This window comes from Musca vetustissima, unplaced genomic scaffold (assembly GCF_032173495.1).
Source record: "Musca vetustissima isolate MV318-11 ecotype Yass unplaced genomic scaffold, APGP_CSIRO_Mvet_v1 utg12183, whole genome shotgun sequence".
NCBI lineage: Eukaryota > Metazoa > Arthropoda > Insecta > Diptera > Muscidae > Musca > Musca vetustissima.
Window position 1 is genome coordinate 204992 of NW_026878969.1, and position 14830 is coordinate 219821.

The 14830-nt window shown below is 37.0% G+C and overlaps 1 protein-coding gene across 1 annotated transcript in view; it reads left to right on the forward strand.

Moving 5' to 3' along the window:
• Positions 1-12027, forward strand: part of LOC133323765 (helicase domino) — a 42151-nt gene extending 30124 nt beyond the window's left edge. The window contains exons 13-17 of the mRNA XM_061532685.1: positions 4691-4726; positions 7118-8087; positions 8178-10164; positions 10240-10456; positions 11529-12027. Coding sequence (XP_061388669.1) covers positions 4691-4726; positions 7118-8087; positions 8178-10164; positions 10240-10456; positions 11529-12020 — 3702 coding nt within the window. The 3' untranslated portion in view covers positions 12021-12027. The remainder of the gene's footprint in view (positions 1-4690; positions 4727-7117; positions 8088-8177; positions 10165-10239; positions 10457-11528) is intronic.
• Positions 12028-14830: the final 2803 nt, after the last annotated feature.

The following is a 14830-nucleotide window of genomic DNA, read 5'->3' on the forward strand; positions in this document are numbered from 1 at the left end:
GCAGCAGCGGGTAATCATCGCAGCCAGCTAAGTGAAAGAAGGGCTACGGTTGGTGGGCAAAATTCAAATACAAGGCGTAGCAGAACAACGACTGGCGGTAGTAATTCCGGGGGTCCTGTAAAAACCGGTGTTAAAAATCAAAAATTGCTTAGTTTTGCCCGTAAACGTTTACGTAAACGTCAACAAATGGCCAGCACAAGAGATCATCAGGCGGCGGATGCCACTCTGAAAAGGAAAACTAGTTTAAGTCCGGGTAAGACACCACCAGTCAAGAGGAGAAGAGCAACCATGGTGCAGCCGCGTAAGGGTGTTAGACATAGCCCTAGGAAAGCAGCTCAAAAAGAAGAACAACATGATGAAGACCCCGAGCAAGAGGGTGAAGATGATGAGGACAAGGCAGATGAAAGTGAAAATAATGATGAGGAAAATAATCAAGATGGTGATGATGATGAACAGCATACAATGGAGGAAGATGAGGAGGATGATGAGCAGGAGCAAGAGGGAACGGAGGATGACCAGGACCATGAAGAAGATAACGACGAAGAAGAAAAACCCAAACCCTCAAATCGAAACTATTTACGTTCCCGCCAACAACCAGTCTTGCGGTCAAGAGGTGGCAAAACAATGAAACCCCAGGATGATGACGAATCAGATGAGGATAATTCCACAAATAAAAAAGGCAAAGATGGCGAGGGCGAGGAGGATGAAGAAGAGGAAGATGATGAAAAATCTTCATATGCCACAGCTGGAGACAATATGGAAGAAGATCAGCGGCATCAAATGGAACTGGCCGGTGGTGGTAATTCCAGTAGTATGGATGCCTGGAATGTTCACAATCAGGCTCAAGATACCACCACAAATTCCACATATTATAATGTCTCCGATGAATCGGATAGTGAGGACAATGAGATCACCCTAGGAGGAGGAGGAGCAGGAGGTGCAAGTCTTAATTCAACGTTGAAGAAAACCCCAATGGGCAGTGTAAGAAGTTTACGTTCCAATATTGCAAATGCAGCTGGAGGCAATTCAGATGCCACCATTTCCTCCAGCACACCGCAACGTAATGATAACAATCATACGCCACGCACACGTTCAAGGGGTTCGGTTAAAATTAATTTGTGGAAATTGGATGATAGTCCGGTTTTACCCTTATCGGGACACCATCATCATCACCAAGGAGGGGCATCTTCAAGTAGACATCATAAGACTCATCAGAATGCGGATGTGGATGAGACGGCCACAACAAGTAGCCCCAATAAGACTCCTTCAACTGCTGGTACAAATAAACGTCTGGGTCATGCTGCCACTAAAACCGCCAATGAAACACCAACTAAATCGTCGGGAAATATAACCACCCTACATCGTTGGCTTTTGAAAACTCCCCGATCAACAACGACGACGGGTAATAATACTGGTAGCCAGCAACAATCTTCAAATGGTTCATCACCCGCCACAGGAAAATCATTATCAGGGAATGAGACGTCGACATCATGATGAAAATGGTTTGCCCAGCAAAGGAATAAAATTTGGCCCATTGCCATTAGTAGACATTGCACGCCGCAGGAGATTGAGGAAGACGAATAGTATTAATTACTCTTCGAATTTTAAAGCTCTTCTGCCCGCTGCTGCACATATGTCCAATTGATGTGGGAGTGTAAAAACTTTTTATAGGCTGGAAAAAAGCGATGAGGGGATAAATAGTGATTTCTTTACCAAAAACTACCATGAAGAAATTTAGTTTTTCTCTCTCATTATTTTAGTATCAACACTGTGGGTAGTGAGTGGGTTTTCAATATTTCTTTGGTTATTAACAAAAAAACTTGTATCAAGTTTAATTGTAAATTTCCACAAACAAGTTTCTATTTTTTTATTAGGTCTAGTTTATAAATGCCAACCCTTTCTTGCTTCCTTCCGTCTCTTCCCCCATTAATAATGGGGTTATTTTGTTATTTTAAATACTCGGATCCTATTGAGATACATTAAATTTTAATATATTGAGCTTTCAACATCATTATTCTCACATTTTGCATTCCTCAGATTGTCTATTTATTTATTTTTTAATTTTGTAAAAAAAGAAATAAACATCAGAAGTAGTTGTGAACAGAGTATGAGAGCGAACGAACGATAGGGTCCTATCAACACTATAATGTTAGAGTTTTATTTTTTTTCTTTCATTTGGACCATGTAACATGTTTTCATCTTGTAAATATTAAAAGTAAACAAACAAAATAAATCATAATATAATATATTTAATAATAACTAGAATTATCAATTAAAATAAAAAACAACAACAACAAAATACGAGTATAGTTAGATTTAACAAACTGAACATTAAAATACGTATAAACAAAAAATTAAACATACGATTTTTTGTTGAGAAGAGAGGGTAAAAAGCAAATAAACCGGAAAACAGATTAGTGTTATTAAAAAAAAACCAACCACCACATCCCCATCTTTTTATATATACATTCACTTTTATATTTTTAAAATATTAAGTTATCTATATACATACATTTTTTAAGTTCGTGGGATGCCAATATGGGGAAGTGGAAAACAAAATTGATTGAAAACATCAACAATGATTTTGAAAACAGAAACACATGACTCTTAGAAAAAATTTTTTTGGGTCTCAATACACAACACAGAAAAGAAAATGGTTTCGTTGAAACAAAAAATAAAATGTTAAAAATGCCAGAAATTCACATTCACAATAAAATTAGCATTTATTTCACAACAATAATTTTCAAAATTAAAGGACTTATTTTCCAGTTTTTAATCAGAAATTTTAGTTGGAAAACCGATATTTTCACTTGTTCTTTTTTGTAAAATTGTGGTTTTCACGGAAAATGTCTTGTGTATTATTTTAGACTCAAAGAGTGATTCTTGTTCAAATATATTCAAAACCAAAACAAATGTTGTCCATGTAAAGTATTATTTATTTTAAGAATTGCGAAATTGTCTATAGTCAGTAATTGTAAAAAATATTAACACTTTTGGAATATTATTCTAAATTATATAAAAATTATCAATTTTTTTTTTGTTAAAATACTTTACAAATTTCAGTTTTACATTGACCAAAATTTAGTGTATTTCATTCTGTTCATTTTTAGAGAATATTGTTAAACTTTCCGAAAAGGTCAAAAGTATTATAACACAAAAAAAAAAGAAACAAATTAAAAGTTAGGTTTCTGTTTTCAAAATTTAATATATATATAGTTATCCACATAATATGAGAGATATTGTTTTCCTTTTCCCATGTCCACATATCCCGGTTTTCAAAAGTATACCAACAAAATTGTTATTTCATTATTATTAATTTTTTTTTGTTATTAAGTTAGAATTTAATAAGATTTTAGTTTTCCCTGCACACACAGATTATAATTTTATATATAGTGTATACTCTTTAACAAGGAAAAAATGATGGACTTGTGTATTTTGTTAATTTATATACGAAAAAAGTAAAACAGAAATAATCCCCAGTTTCTATGAATAAAAACTCAAGAAACTACAACATATTTATTATTAATTTATGTATAAAAAAACTAAAAATAACAAACAAACAGACTCCTTATTATATATAGTTTAAAAAAAAAAGTACAATCAGATCTTACCACCATTTCATGTAAAATGAAATTATGGATGGTATAAACTGAGCTCTGTTGTATTTAAACCTAAAAGAAAACAAAAAACTGAAATTATCTCTAAAAAGAAAACAAACAAAAAAGAACAACCAATAAAGGCTTTTAAGAAAATAACCTAAAAAAATAATTAAAAAATAAATCAAAAAAGTGTTTTATTTATTTTTTCCGGTCAACAATGAAATAAAACAAAAGTGAAGACAATTTTGAAAGAAAAGAAAAAAAGACTAGAATTTACAAAAAATCTTTGGCCCTTTGACTCTATTTTTTAATTAACATTCCAAAAAAGCAACCAAAACCAAAAAAATAATCCAAACAAAATATAGTGAACTTAAAAAAATATAGAAAAAAAGAAAATTCTGCAATTACTCCAAACAAAAATATTATTTTCTTCTAAATATACTCTATTACAAAAAAAAATGTAAACAATGTAAATCTGTTTTGGTGTCAGAATATTTCTTAAAAAAATAATAAAATTCTATGGAAAGTTTGGTAATGGCAAATTAAAAATATCATTTAAAAAAAAACATTTGTTATTTGACCGGGGCACCAAAACAGTTAAATCATTTATTTTTCCAAATTTTTATAAACCAGATTTTGTAGAAAACAATATTTTTCAAAATTAATTTTGCCATTCCCAAACGGCCTTAGATTTGTTATTTTTTTCTTTGATTCCTCAAAAAAAAATTGTTTTTTGCTGCTGTTTTTTCAAACTGTTGTGCTGTGAAAAAATAAATAACATTTTTTTATTAACAAACAACAATGAGATATCTCTCTTTGTAACGAAATCACCAAAACAGTTCTTTTGCGCTTAGTTCTAAACAAACTGAAAAAGAAAATAATATTTTTTTTGTGTGTGTAATAATCAACAAAATTTTCTTTTCTTCTTTATTTTTTTTCCGGAAAATGTGTACTTGCTCTGCCCACTTTTTCTACTACTACCTACCATCAACAATCAATGCCTGTTTGTCCCCCACAAAAAACAATTTTTCGCTCATCTCAACATTGTCTTCACTTTATGTGTGTGTGTGCGTGAACGCAAACATCAATAGATATGGATTTCGGCGAATACCATGGAACAAATGCCGGTAAGTAGAATCTTTTTTTAATTAAATTTTAAATTGTTGGAGATTACACATTTAAGAGATGCTACCTAACAGACCTCGAATTTTTGAAGGACCATTGACATGAAATTGGACTAACTTAAATATTTGATCTCTGTGTCTATATGTGAACCGACTTAACCCTACGATCAATAACGGGGTAACTATGACCCTTTTTATACCCTCCAACATAGTGTGGAGGGTATATTAAGTTTGTTCTTCGTTGAATATGAGCGCTATATTGGTCCACATTTAGGCATGGCCCCAAATTCACCAATTCACCCCAATTGTCGATATTTTGGGGTTCTTGAGCGCGCCATTCAATGTCTCCACTGAAAAGAATAAATATCGGAAAATTCAATAAAACTTGACACACATTAGGCTATTCTAATTTTAGTACGTTGTGCAAAATTTCGTGCCAATTTAGACCTAAATTTGACCCTTTGGTGCACCCTTTGCTAAAAATCGGACAAAAATATATATGGGAGCTATATCGAAATCTGAACTGATTTTCGTAAAACTAAGCACACATCATTTTAGATTTAATTTAGTGTGCTATGCCAAATTTCGTGCACATCAAAAGATATTTAGGGACTTTGGCGCACCATTTACCTTAAATCGGGCGAAAATATATATGGGAGCTATAACTAAATCTGAACCTATTTCCACGAAACTTAGCACACATCATTCTCGACTAAATTTAGTACGCTATGGCAAATTTCTTGCAAATCGAATTATACTTAGGGACTTTGGCGCACTATATATCTTAAATCGGACGAAAATATATATGGGAGCTATATCTACATCTGAACCGATTTTTATCAATTTCAATAGGGTTCGTCCATGGGGTAAGTAAATGATCTTTGTCAAATTTTATCCCATTCGGATAATCGCCCATGTGCTGCATTTCGAGTTTGCTCGAATGTGAAACATTTTCCCAAATTTGGTGTGCTCCATTCCGAATTCCCAAAAAAATATTGGGAATATAATTCGAGCACATATAGCCTTGTGGATTGAAAAGGATATTGAAACTTAACACACAGTCAAAAAGAACGCTGAAGTAATATTTAGCGTGTTTTTAAAATATTTATTTAAAAAATAAAGTATTTACATTAGTTTTTATAGTAAAATTAAAGAAAATAAAAAAGGGCTCATTTTATCAAAAACAGCGCGTAACATTTTTGAGATCAATCTGGAAACCCAACCACCATATGATCAAAATAAAAATAGAATCTATAAAAAATCTACTTTTATGATTTCCAATAATACTTTTAATAAAGTTTCTTGCAGATGTGTGCCCTTTATTATAATTGACAAGATCCATGCTCCACTTGTTTATAGGGCGTCATCAAAAATGTGGCTAAAGCGTAACCACTTTCCTAGAAGCCAACTATTTTGCATACCATTTCCTCTTTTGTTTATGCTGCCTAGCTGCACTCATATGCCAAATAAAAGCATCATGGCTGGATCCTGGTCTGCAGTTGTCCACAGCTTGCACACACTTTGTCTTCCAGGGCTTTCATTACTCTCCACAATATTTTACACATTGTTGTGCGATCAACACTTATATTTGAATCATTTGCCACTACCCTCTGAAACCCACCAACAGCCAGAAATCTTTGCTGCTAACTGCAGGCTTTCGGGAATGGTACCCTTGTGTATGAAAGGACCAACTTCTCTCAAAATATCCATAAATGCTTATTTTAACACGTTCCAGTATCATTAGACTTTTTCTGGTAGAAACCAGGGCAATTAATAAGCCAGCAAGCATATTTTTTCTTAATTTTGTTGTTAAACAAATTGCAAATTCCAATGAAACATATGTTTTTTTATTGAACACATTTCGTAACATATTAAACACAGCTATGCTTTCGAGCCGCACTTTCGCTCGAAATTGAGCACACCATTTTGCACAACATGGGAATTTAAAAAAGTATGGGAATTCAAAAACTCTCGGAACATGTCACATGGGCGAATAAATATGATCTGCACTTTGTTTACAATTTAACATGGAGAGACAGAAATCCACTCAGAAAGTGATTCTATGCATATTCCCAAAAGGAACCATGGGGTGTAACACAGTGTGGTGAAGGGTATAATTAACCTCTACCGACTTTTTTTAAAGAGTTTTTCGGTGTTATAGAGTCTAAAACGATTCCATTAAAGAGTCAAAGTCTCTGACAGTTTAGGTACTAATTTAAACACAATAAGTGTTCATTTTTTACCCCAGAAAGATATTATTTTCTATAATTTTTCGAAGACCCCTTTTCGTATTGTGTCTCTTCCGTGTCAATTTGAATACATACTAAGTTTTTTTTTTTTAATTTGTAACAATCTTAACCATGTATTCATATTTTTATTTTTTGTTTTCCCCAGATGTGGTGTCCACCAACTCCACCGCAAGATAACGATGACATCTACATTGATTATTCGCTAACATTCTTATACGACTTGGAACCCATACCGGAAACCGAGCTACCACCAGTCTATATTAAGAAGGAATATAAACGTTCACGTTCCGATGCCGGTTTCCTTGTCGATGGCAATAAGCGACCAGCAAAAATGCGACGTGAAGAAATGTTCTGTGCTCCTAGATCCCTATTCGATCGTCCATCGGCAGCTATTGCTCGTATTCGTCGTGATCTCAAAAATCAACGTTATCGGGGAACTTTTAAACCGAATGTACAAATACCCGGTCTTAAGCCACAAATTCCCCAAAAACCCATACCCGAACCTGAGGGTATGGCTGAATGGTGTATATACGAAGATATAGCCATCCTACATGTTCTGGTGAATCTACAGGGTTTACCCTGCAACCTGATGTTGCTGTCTCCCGGCCATACACCCAATTGGGATTTGGTGGCGGAGATTGTAAATGCCTATTCGAAAACGTATAGATCACCTAAACAGTGTAGATGGCGTTATGAGAATGTTATACAACCACGCGAAGAGGGTAAACTCGTCGAGAGTCCCAAGAAGCAGAAGAAACTGAAGTCCATGAAAACGGAATATCTTAAGAGTCCGTTGAGGTGTCTGAGAACGACCCAATTGTATACGAACGACAACAATGCTTCGTTTACGAAAATTATGAAGGGGCGATTTGATTGCATTAAGGCGGCCTATTTGAAGAAGGCCCCGGCGCCTAAACGTCACTTTAGCACACCGAGTATGATGAATCCGAAACACATGGAAGTGTTGCAGGAGTTTGGTATTGTGAATTATGATCAACCGATAACACCACAGAATATAGCGATAATGAAGGCGAATAAAATGCGTGAGAAGCAGAGAACACAATGTCCACCGCCACCACCACCAGTTGCAAGTGCTTCGGCAGCGGCATCATCTGGTGGACAGCAACAAAATGTTGCATCGGCAGGTGGTGGCCAAACGCAACAGGGACAATGTTGTGTCACCACAACAAGCGGAGTTAATGTAGTGCAACAGCAACAACAACAAACGCCACAAACTGCTGCCTCCACACATTTGCAGGAATTGGTACAGCAGCAGCAACAACAACAGCAGCAGGTGCAACAAGTGACCACCTCAGCTCCTCCAGGTTTGCACCCCCAACAATTGCAAATACATCAATTGGCTGCCGGACAATCGGCATCACAACAACAAACGGCCACGGCGATAGTTCTACAGCATGCCACGGGCTCAGGTGGCACACAACAATTGCAACAACAACAAACGGTAGTTAGTGGAACAACCACCCAACAGCATTTGATTCGACATGGCAATACAACGGCCACCCAAATTGTCAAGGCCATTGTGGCTCCTGGAGGTCAAACCACGGGTATTCTAACAACGGGACAAGTTCAACAACTACATCAGCAACAACAATCGCAAAATAACCAGGGCACTTCGGCTCAGGTTGGACAACATGTTCAAATCCAGCAACAGAACACTGCCAGTGGTAACATGGTGGCACCACCTCTCTCCGTATCGGTGGTCCTCACCCAACCCGTACAGACGATATCGTCCAATGTACAAAATCAAGTGGCGCATCATTCACAAGTGTCTTCATCGACAGCCCAGATTGTATCCCTTTCACCTCAAACCATCGTCTCCAGTTCAGCACAAGTGGGTAGTATTGTGCATACCCAGTCCATGCCACAAGTGGTATCAGTTTCACAACTGGCCACAGTTGGTACCGTCCTAACCACATCCAGTGGAATGCAACAGCCTACAGGTACCGTGACCACCCTTAACACATCTGCCTTGAGAGCTCAACGCATTGTAGCAGCCTCCAGTGGTAATACCCTGCAGGATGTGGTGTTACAGCAGCGTACCGCTGGCAATCCCAGTCCCACAATTGTTTCAATGTCCAGTTTGGGATCAAATGTCGGACAGGCTTCCTTACAGGCCACTCAATTCCAATTGGCTTCCATGCCAACGGGCACACAACAAGTTGTTACCAAGGGTATACGAGTTAGTTCTCTGCAGCAGGGTCAGAAGTTGGCAACTGGTGGTGCTGTTGGAACTACGGCACAAGGACAACAATCTGCTCACATACAGTCCTACAGACAACGACAACAACTCAAGGTGTTGCAGACCACTGGGCCCGGGCAGCAGGGTCAGCCGACAATTGTGCAGACACCTTCCGGCCAGGCAGCCTTAGTCAACGCTCAAGGTACCATAATTGGAACAGGACCCACAACGGTCCAGGTGGTGCAAGGACAAAAGGTAACCGTCGCCACTTCAAATGTGGCTGTTACCACACCAAGTGCAACGGGAGTTGTAACGACGGTGGCCAATCAAATGCATGCCCAACAAGTGCAACAAACCCGTGCCCAATTCATAAAACAAGTTTCGGCATCGGGAAAACAAATCTTCGCCCGTCAAGTAGGCGATAGTGATATGCTACTGGTCAAACGTCAAATGATATCGGCGGCAGGTCAACAAAAGGCTACCCAAGTTATACAACAAGGTGGACAAATATATACCACAACGGGCCAAGGTATAACATTACAACAAGCAGCTCAAGGTTCTTCATCTGGTGGAAACCAGGTGCAGCAACAACAGGGACAACCGGGGCAACAACAAACCACAACACAGGTTGTACAACAGGTGACACCTCAACAAATTGCCACATTGGTGAAGACATCTGGAGCTTCCGCGGGAGGTAACGCTGGACAGGGTGGTGTTACAGTCAATACGGCTGGGCAACAGCAACAGACCCAAAATACCGTGAACATGGCCCTCTCGCAACTTAAACCTGGTGGTCAAATCAAAGTGACCATGGCCAATCAATCCCAGATGCGTCAATTACACATGCAACAACAACAATTGGCGGCAATGCCAAGGAAAATATCACGAATGACACAAATTCATGCCGCCCAAGCGGCAGCAGCTGCTCAGGCGGCAAATCAACAACAGCAGCAACAACAGGTTCAAGGGACTACCACCTCAATGACACAATCGTCTCAATTGCAGCAGCAGCAACAACAACAACAGGGCGGTCAAAAACAAGGGGGATCCGGTGGTACTGGCGCAAGTTCATCCGGTTCCGGTGGAGTTCAAACACAATTGGTTCACATACAAAATACTAAAAATCTATCCTCGTCTGTAACCGTCCAACAAATACAACAAGTGATGCGTCAAGGCCAACCGGGTTCGCTCGCCACCACTGGTTTTGTTTTGGGTAAAACCAGTGTCGGCCGGGTTATACCCGTTTCGGTAGCATCACAACCGAATCAGCGTCAGACAATACAGGTAAGAAGGGAGTATACGTGCAATATATTTTCCATAGATGGAAAAAGTTCCTTTAAAAAATATTTTTTTTTTAAATCCAAGCATCGGGGAGACCTTTATTTTTTATTTAATACTTAAAAAATTTATTAAAAAAATTAAAAATCCTCTCTCGGATAGTCCTTAAAATTTTATTTAAAAACAATTAAAAATTCCCGCTCGGATAGTCCTTAAAAAACAGTCCAGCAACAGAACATTGGCAGTGTTCTGTTAATAATTTTTTTTAATTTTTAATAATTAATAATTTTTAAAAATTATTTAAACATTTTTAAAAATTCCCATCTCGGATAGTCCTTAAAAATTTTTAAAAATTCCCATCTCGGACATGTATTAAAAAAATTAAAAATTCCCGCTTCAAATAGTCATTAAATTTTTTTTATTTAAAAATCTACGCCTTGGATAGTCCTTAAAATTTTTTTATTTAAAAATCTACGCCTTGGATAGTCCTTAAAATTTTTTTATTTAAAAATCTACGCCTTGGATAGTCCTTAAAATTTTTTTATTTAAAAATCTACGCCTTGGATAGTCTTTAAAATTTTTTATTTAAAAATCTACGCCTTGGATAGTCCTTAAATTTTTTTATTTAAAAATCTACGCCTTGGATAGTCCTTAAAATTTTTTTATTTAATAATCTACGCCTTAAATAGCCCTTAAATTTGTTTATTTAAAAATCTACGCCTTGGATAGTCCTTAAAATTTTTTTATTTAAAAATCTACGCCTTGGATAGTCCTTAAAATTTTTTTATTTAAAAATCTAATTTTTTTTTTATTTAAAAATCTACGCCTTGGATAGCCCTAACATTTTTTTTTATTTAAAAATCTACGCCTTGGATAGTCCTTAAAATTTTTTTATTTAAAAATCTACGCCTTGGATAGTCCTTAAAATTTTTTATTTAAAAATCGACGCCTTGGATAGTCCTTAACATTTTTTATTTAAAAAATTATTTTAAAATGTACGCCTTAAATAGTCATTAAAAAAATATTAATTTAAATTATTACATAAATTCTAACCTCCATTCTATTCTTTCCTCTCCAGGTGGTTTCAGCAGCGTCAGCTCAAGCTCTAACTGCTGGCAATTTGAGGGCTCATGTGGCAAGCGGACAAAATATAGCCGGTACTATTAAAGTTGCCACATCGGGTGGTGGTTCACAATCGCAAACCCAGCAAGCCATTATAACAGCTATACAGCAACAACAACAAAATCAGCGACAAAATGCCAGTCCGGTACGATTGCAAACAACGGCTGGTGGCAATTTGGTTGCTGTTGTACAGCAACAGTCTTTGCAACAGCAGCAACAACAACAGCAACAAACCACACAAAATGTTGTGGTTAGTTCTTCGGCAAGTGGTAGTGGTGGTAGCAATGCCGGTGGTAACAACAATCAAACCGAAATAATGACCATTACCTCGTCGGGAACAACATTGACCACGGGCACACAACAACAAACGCAACAAGCCACACCTCAGCAGGTCAGGACATTGGTTAAAAAGAAAATAATGCAAATACGCAGTGAAAATAAGGAATGAATTTAAAACAACAAATAAAAAAGGGATACTAAAATATATTTTTTAAATTTTCAAATATTGTTGGGGCCTTATTAATAATCTTGTGACCCCCAATACAACGACAAGTATTATTCGTTTTAACGTGTTTTTTTTCTACTAACAGAATTTAAATATTTATTCTATTTTTTTTAATTAAATTTTTGGTTTCATTTATTTGGTTAGAGGTGTGTATAAAATAATAGTTAAACCCCTAATAATAAAAAAATAATACTTAAATATATAAAGAAAAAATTAACTGTAATAAAGCTTTAGTTTATAAACAATTAATCTCTATAATGTCTACTTTTTGTGTATGGCTTTAGAGCGAACCATATTTTTTAAAGTTAATATTAGTGTCTATTTCATTTTAGTTTAAAATATTTTATCAACAAATGAACAAACAAGCAAACAAAATCTATGAAAGAAACATAAAATACATAAACCATTTTCCAAATTGAACTCTTTGTAATTTATATTAAACTCATATTTTAGTTAACCTAAAAAAAATTCAAATCTTTTTTTTACATCTCTGTTCTAGTTTATAAAGAAACAAGGAAAATGAAACAGTTATAAATATTTTAAATGTAATAGTATTTAAATAATTATCTCTAATAATATTTGTCCTTAATTACTAAGGGCACTCTACATTATATAATGTAAATTACTTTAAAATTACATATTAATAAATATATAAATAAATAAAAAAACATAAAATCTTAAAACTATATACAAAAATAAAAATTTGGAGTTTCAATTAGTAACAACCGTCCACTCGGAGACTAATGTCCATTGTGATCATCCTTTTTTACCTGCAAAGAGAAGAAAAGAGGAAGTGGAAGAGCAAGGAGAAATAATAGCGGAAAAATGGTTATTTTAGCCATGTCCGATTTTTGCCAAAGCCTAGGATCTAGTTAGGGTCTTTTTTAGAGAGGAAGGCTAGATTATCAATTTCATATTTTCCAAACTGTTTATGTCTTCTGCCAATCACTGATTGAATTTACAGAGGATATGTTTAATTGTTTTTAGTTCTTCTTCATCCTCACATAGACGACAGTATCCTCTCCGCTGTAGTCTCAGTGAGAGATCTAATCTTGCAGTGACCTGTTATGATCCCCACACTGATTTTGATCTCTCTCTTATTATGTGTCAGCGGCGAAGACGTTCTTTTGCGAGAGAATCCATTATTTCCATTATTATGCCAAAGTGTATATCATCTGGACCAGGAGACTTATAGGTTTGGAAACTTTTTATCGCCCATACAAGTTTTGGGTAGCTTATAGTATTTTCTACCAACATCTCCTCCTCCCTCGTTCGAACTATAGGCTGATGTGCACACTGCGCACCCTCCCTATAGTCCTTACAACCAGGAAAGTGTCAAGAGTCAGAGTTTGCCAGAGTTTGTCCACGTTCCATCACTTCGCTTTATACTACCTATAGATTTTGGATTTTTAGATAGTACTCTGCGAAATCTTGCCGCTTCGTTGACTTCTTCGATTGACTCACTATAGCAGACCCAAGACTCACGTTTAGCCTTCTTGATTTCGCTCTTGAACCTGCTGCACTGAGTTTTGTCTTATGCTTCCCTTGCAGCCTTCCTCAAGGATGCAAGGTTTTGTGACCACCATACCGGCTGGACAAGAAGCCTCATATCTCATAAGGAAGAGTAGCCGTAACATTGTTCACAGCTTCTTCCATGATTGAGGCTGCTGTTTTTGCTTTGAATTTGTCCAAGTTTGTTTTCGAGGATTCCTATAAGGCTTCTGTTTACCTCTGGAGGTAGGAATCTGGAAAGATATCAGTCTATGATCCGAAAAGGATCATTTCTCAGATACTTCCCAGTTCATAACCCCAGAGTCGTCCATATTAGTGAGGGTTATGTCAATGACTTCACCTCTCACTCTATTAACAAACGTTGGTGTGTTGCCCCTATTACAAATTCTAAGATTATAGCTAAGTATAAAGTCAATAATGGACTCACTTCTCGTGGTGGTGTTACTGCTTCCCCAGTGGAAGTGATGTGCATTGGCGTCACACCCGATGATGAGATCACTAATTTTGCCCATCCTCCATTAGGCGGCTTCTATACCGGTCGGGTCAGAAGCCTCATATAGACGATAGACGGCAGAGACTATCAGGAGTTTCGAGATACCCCTATCCAGCCTGACTGTCGTCATATCTCCATTGCAGAAATTGGAAAGAAGCATTAAATTCAGCTCTTTGTGAAGCAGTTTAGCGGCTGCTGCTCTACAGTGATGCAGATTAATCTGCACCACATTTAGCGCTTGCTGCTGTCTGCTTATTGTTTTGGTGGTGGGAGACGGAAACAATGTTTCCCCATCCCATAACACAACTCACGGGGCGAGGATTCTCCACCTCCTCTTCTGAAGGCCGTTGTTCTGCTTTTCCACTAACCTTTGTGTGTTCTCCAGTCCATTAAAAGGTGGTGGGATCCACACAGAGGTTACCATTGCGCTTGGTATCTCTTGGACCGCTATAAATGCCAGTCTACTACCTTCCCAAAGAGAGTCTAGGCTGTTAGTTGTCTTCTTAAGGAAGTCCACAGTCTCCTTAGTACGACAACCTTGACCCCTTTGTATAAGGGGGTCTGGCAAAACCGTAGGCTCTGTCGATCAACCACGTTCGATAGGAAGAGGTCCTTCAGATAGCTGTCGACCAGCAACCATTTATCTTCGCTGATGACCCCGTCAGGGTCAGCTCGGTCCATAATTGCTACTCGCAGATCATCCGGTACCTCCTGTAGAGCAGCAGAGCGCCGTTGTAGGTTTTTGGGC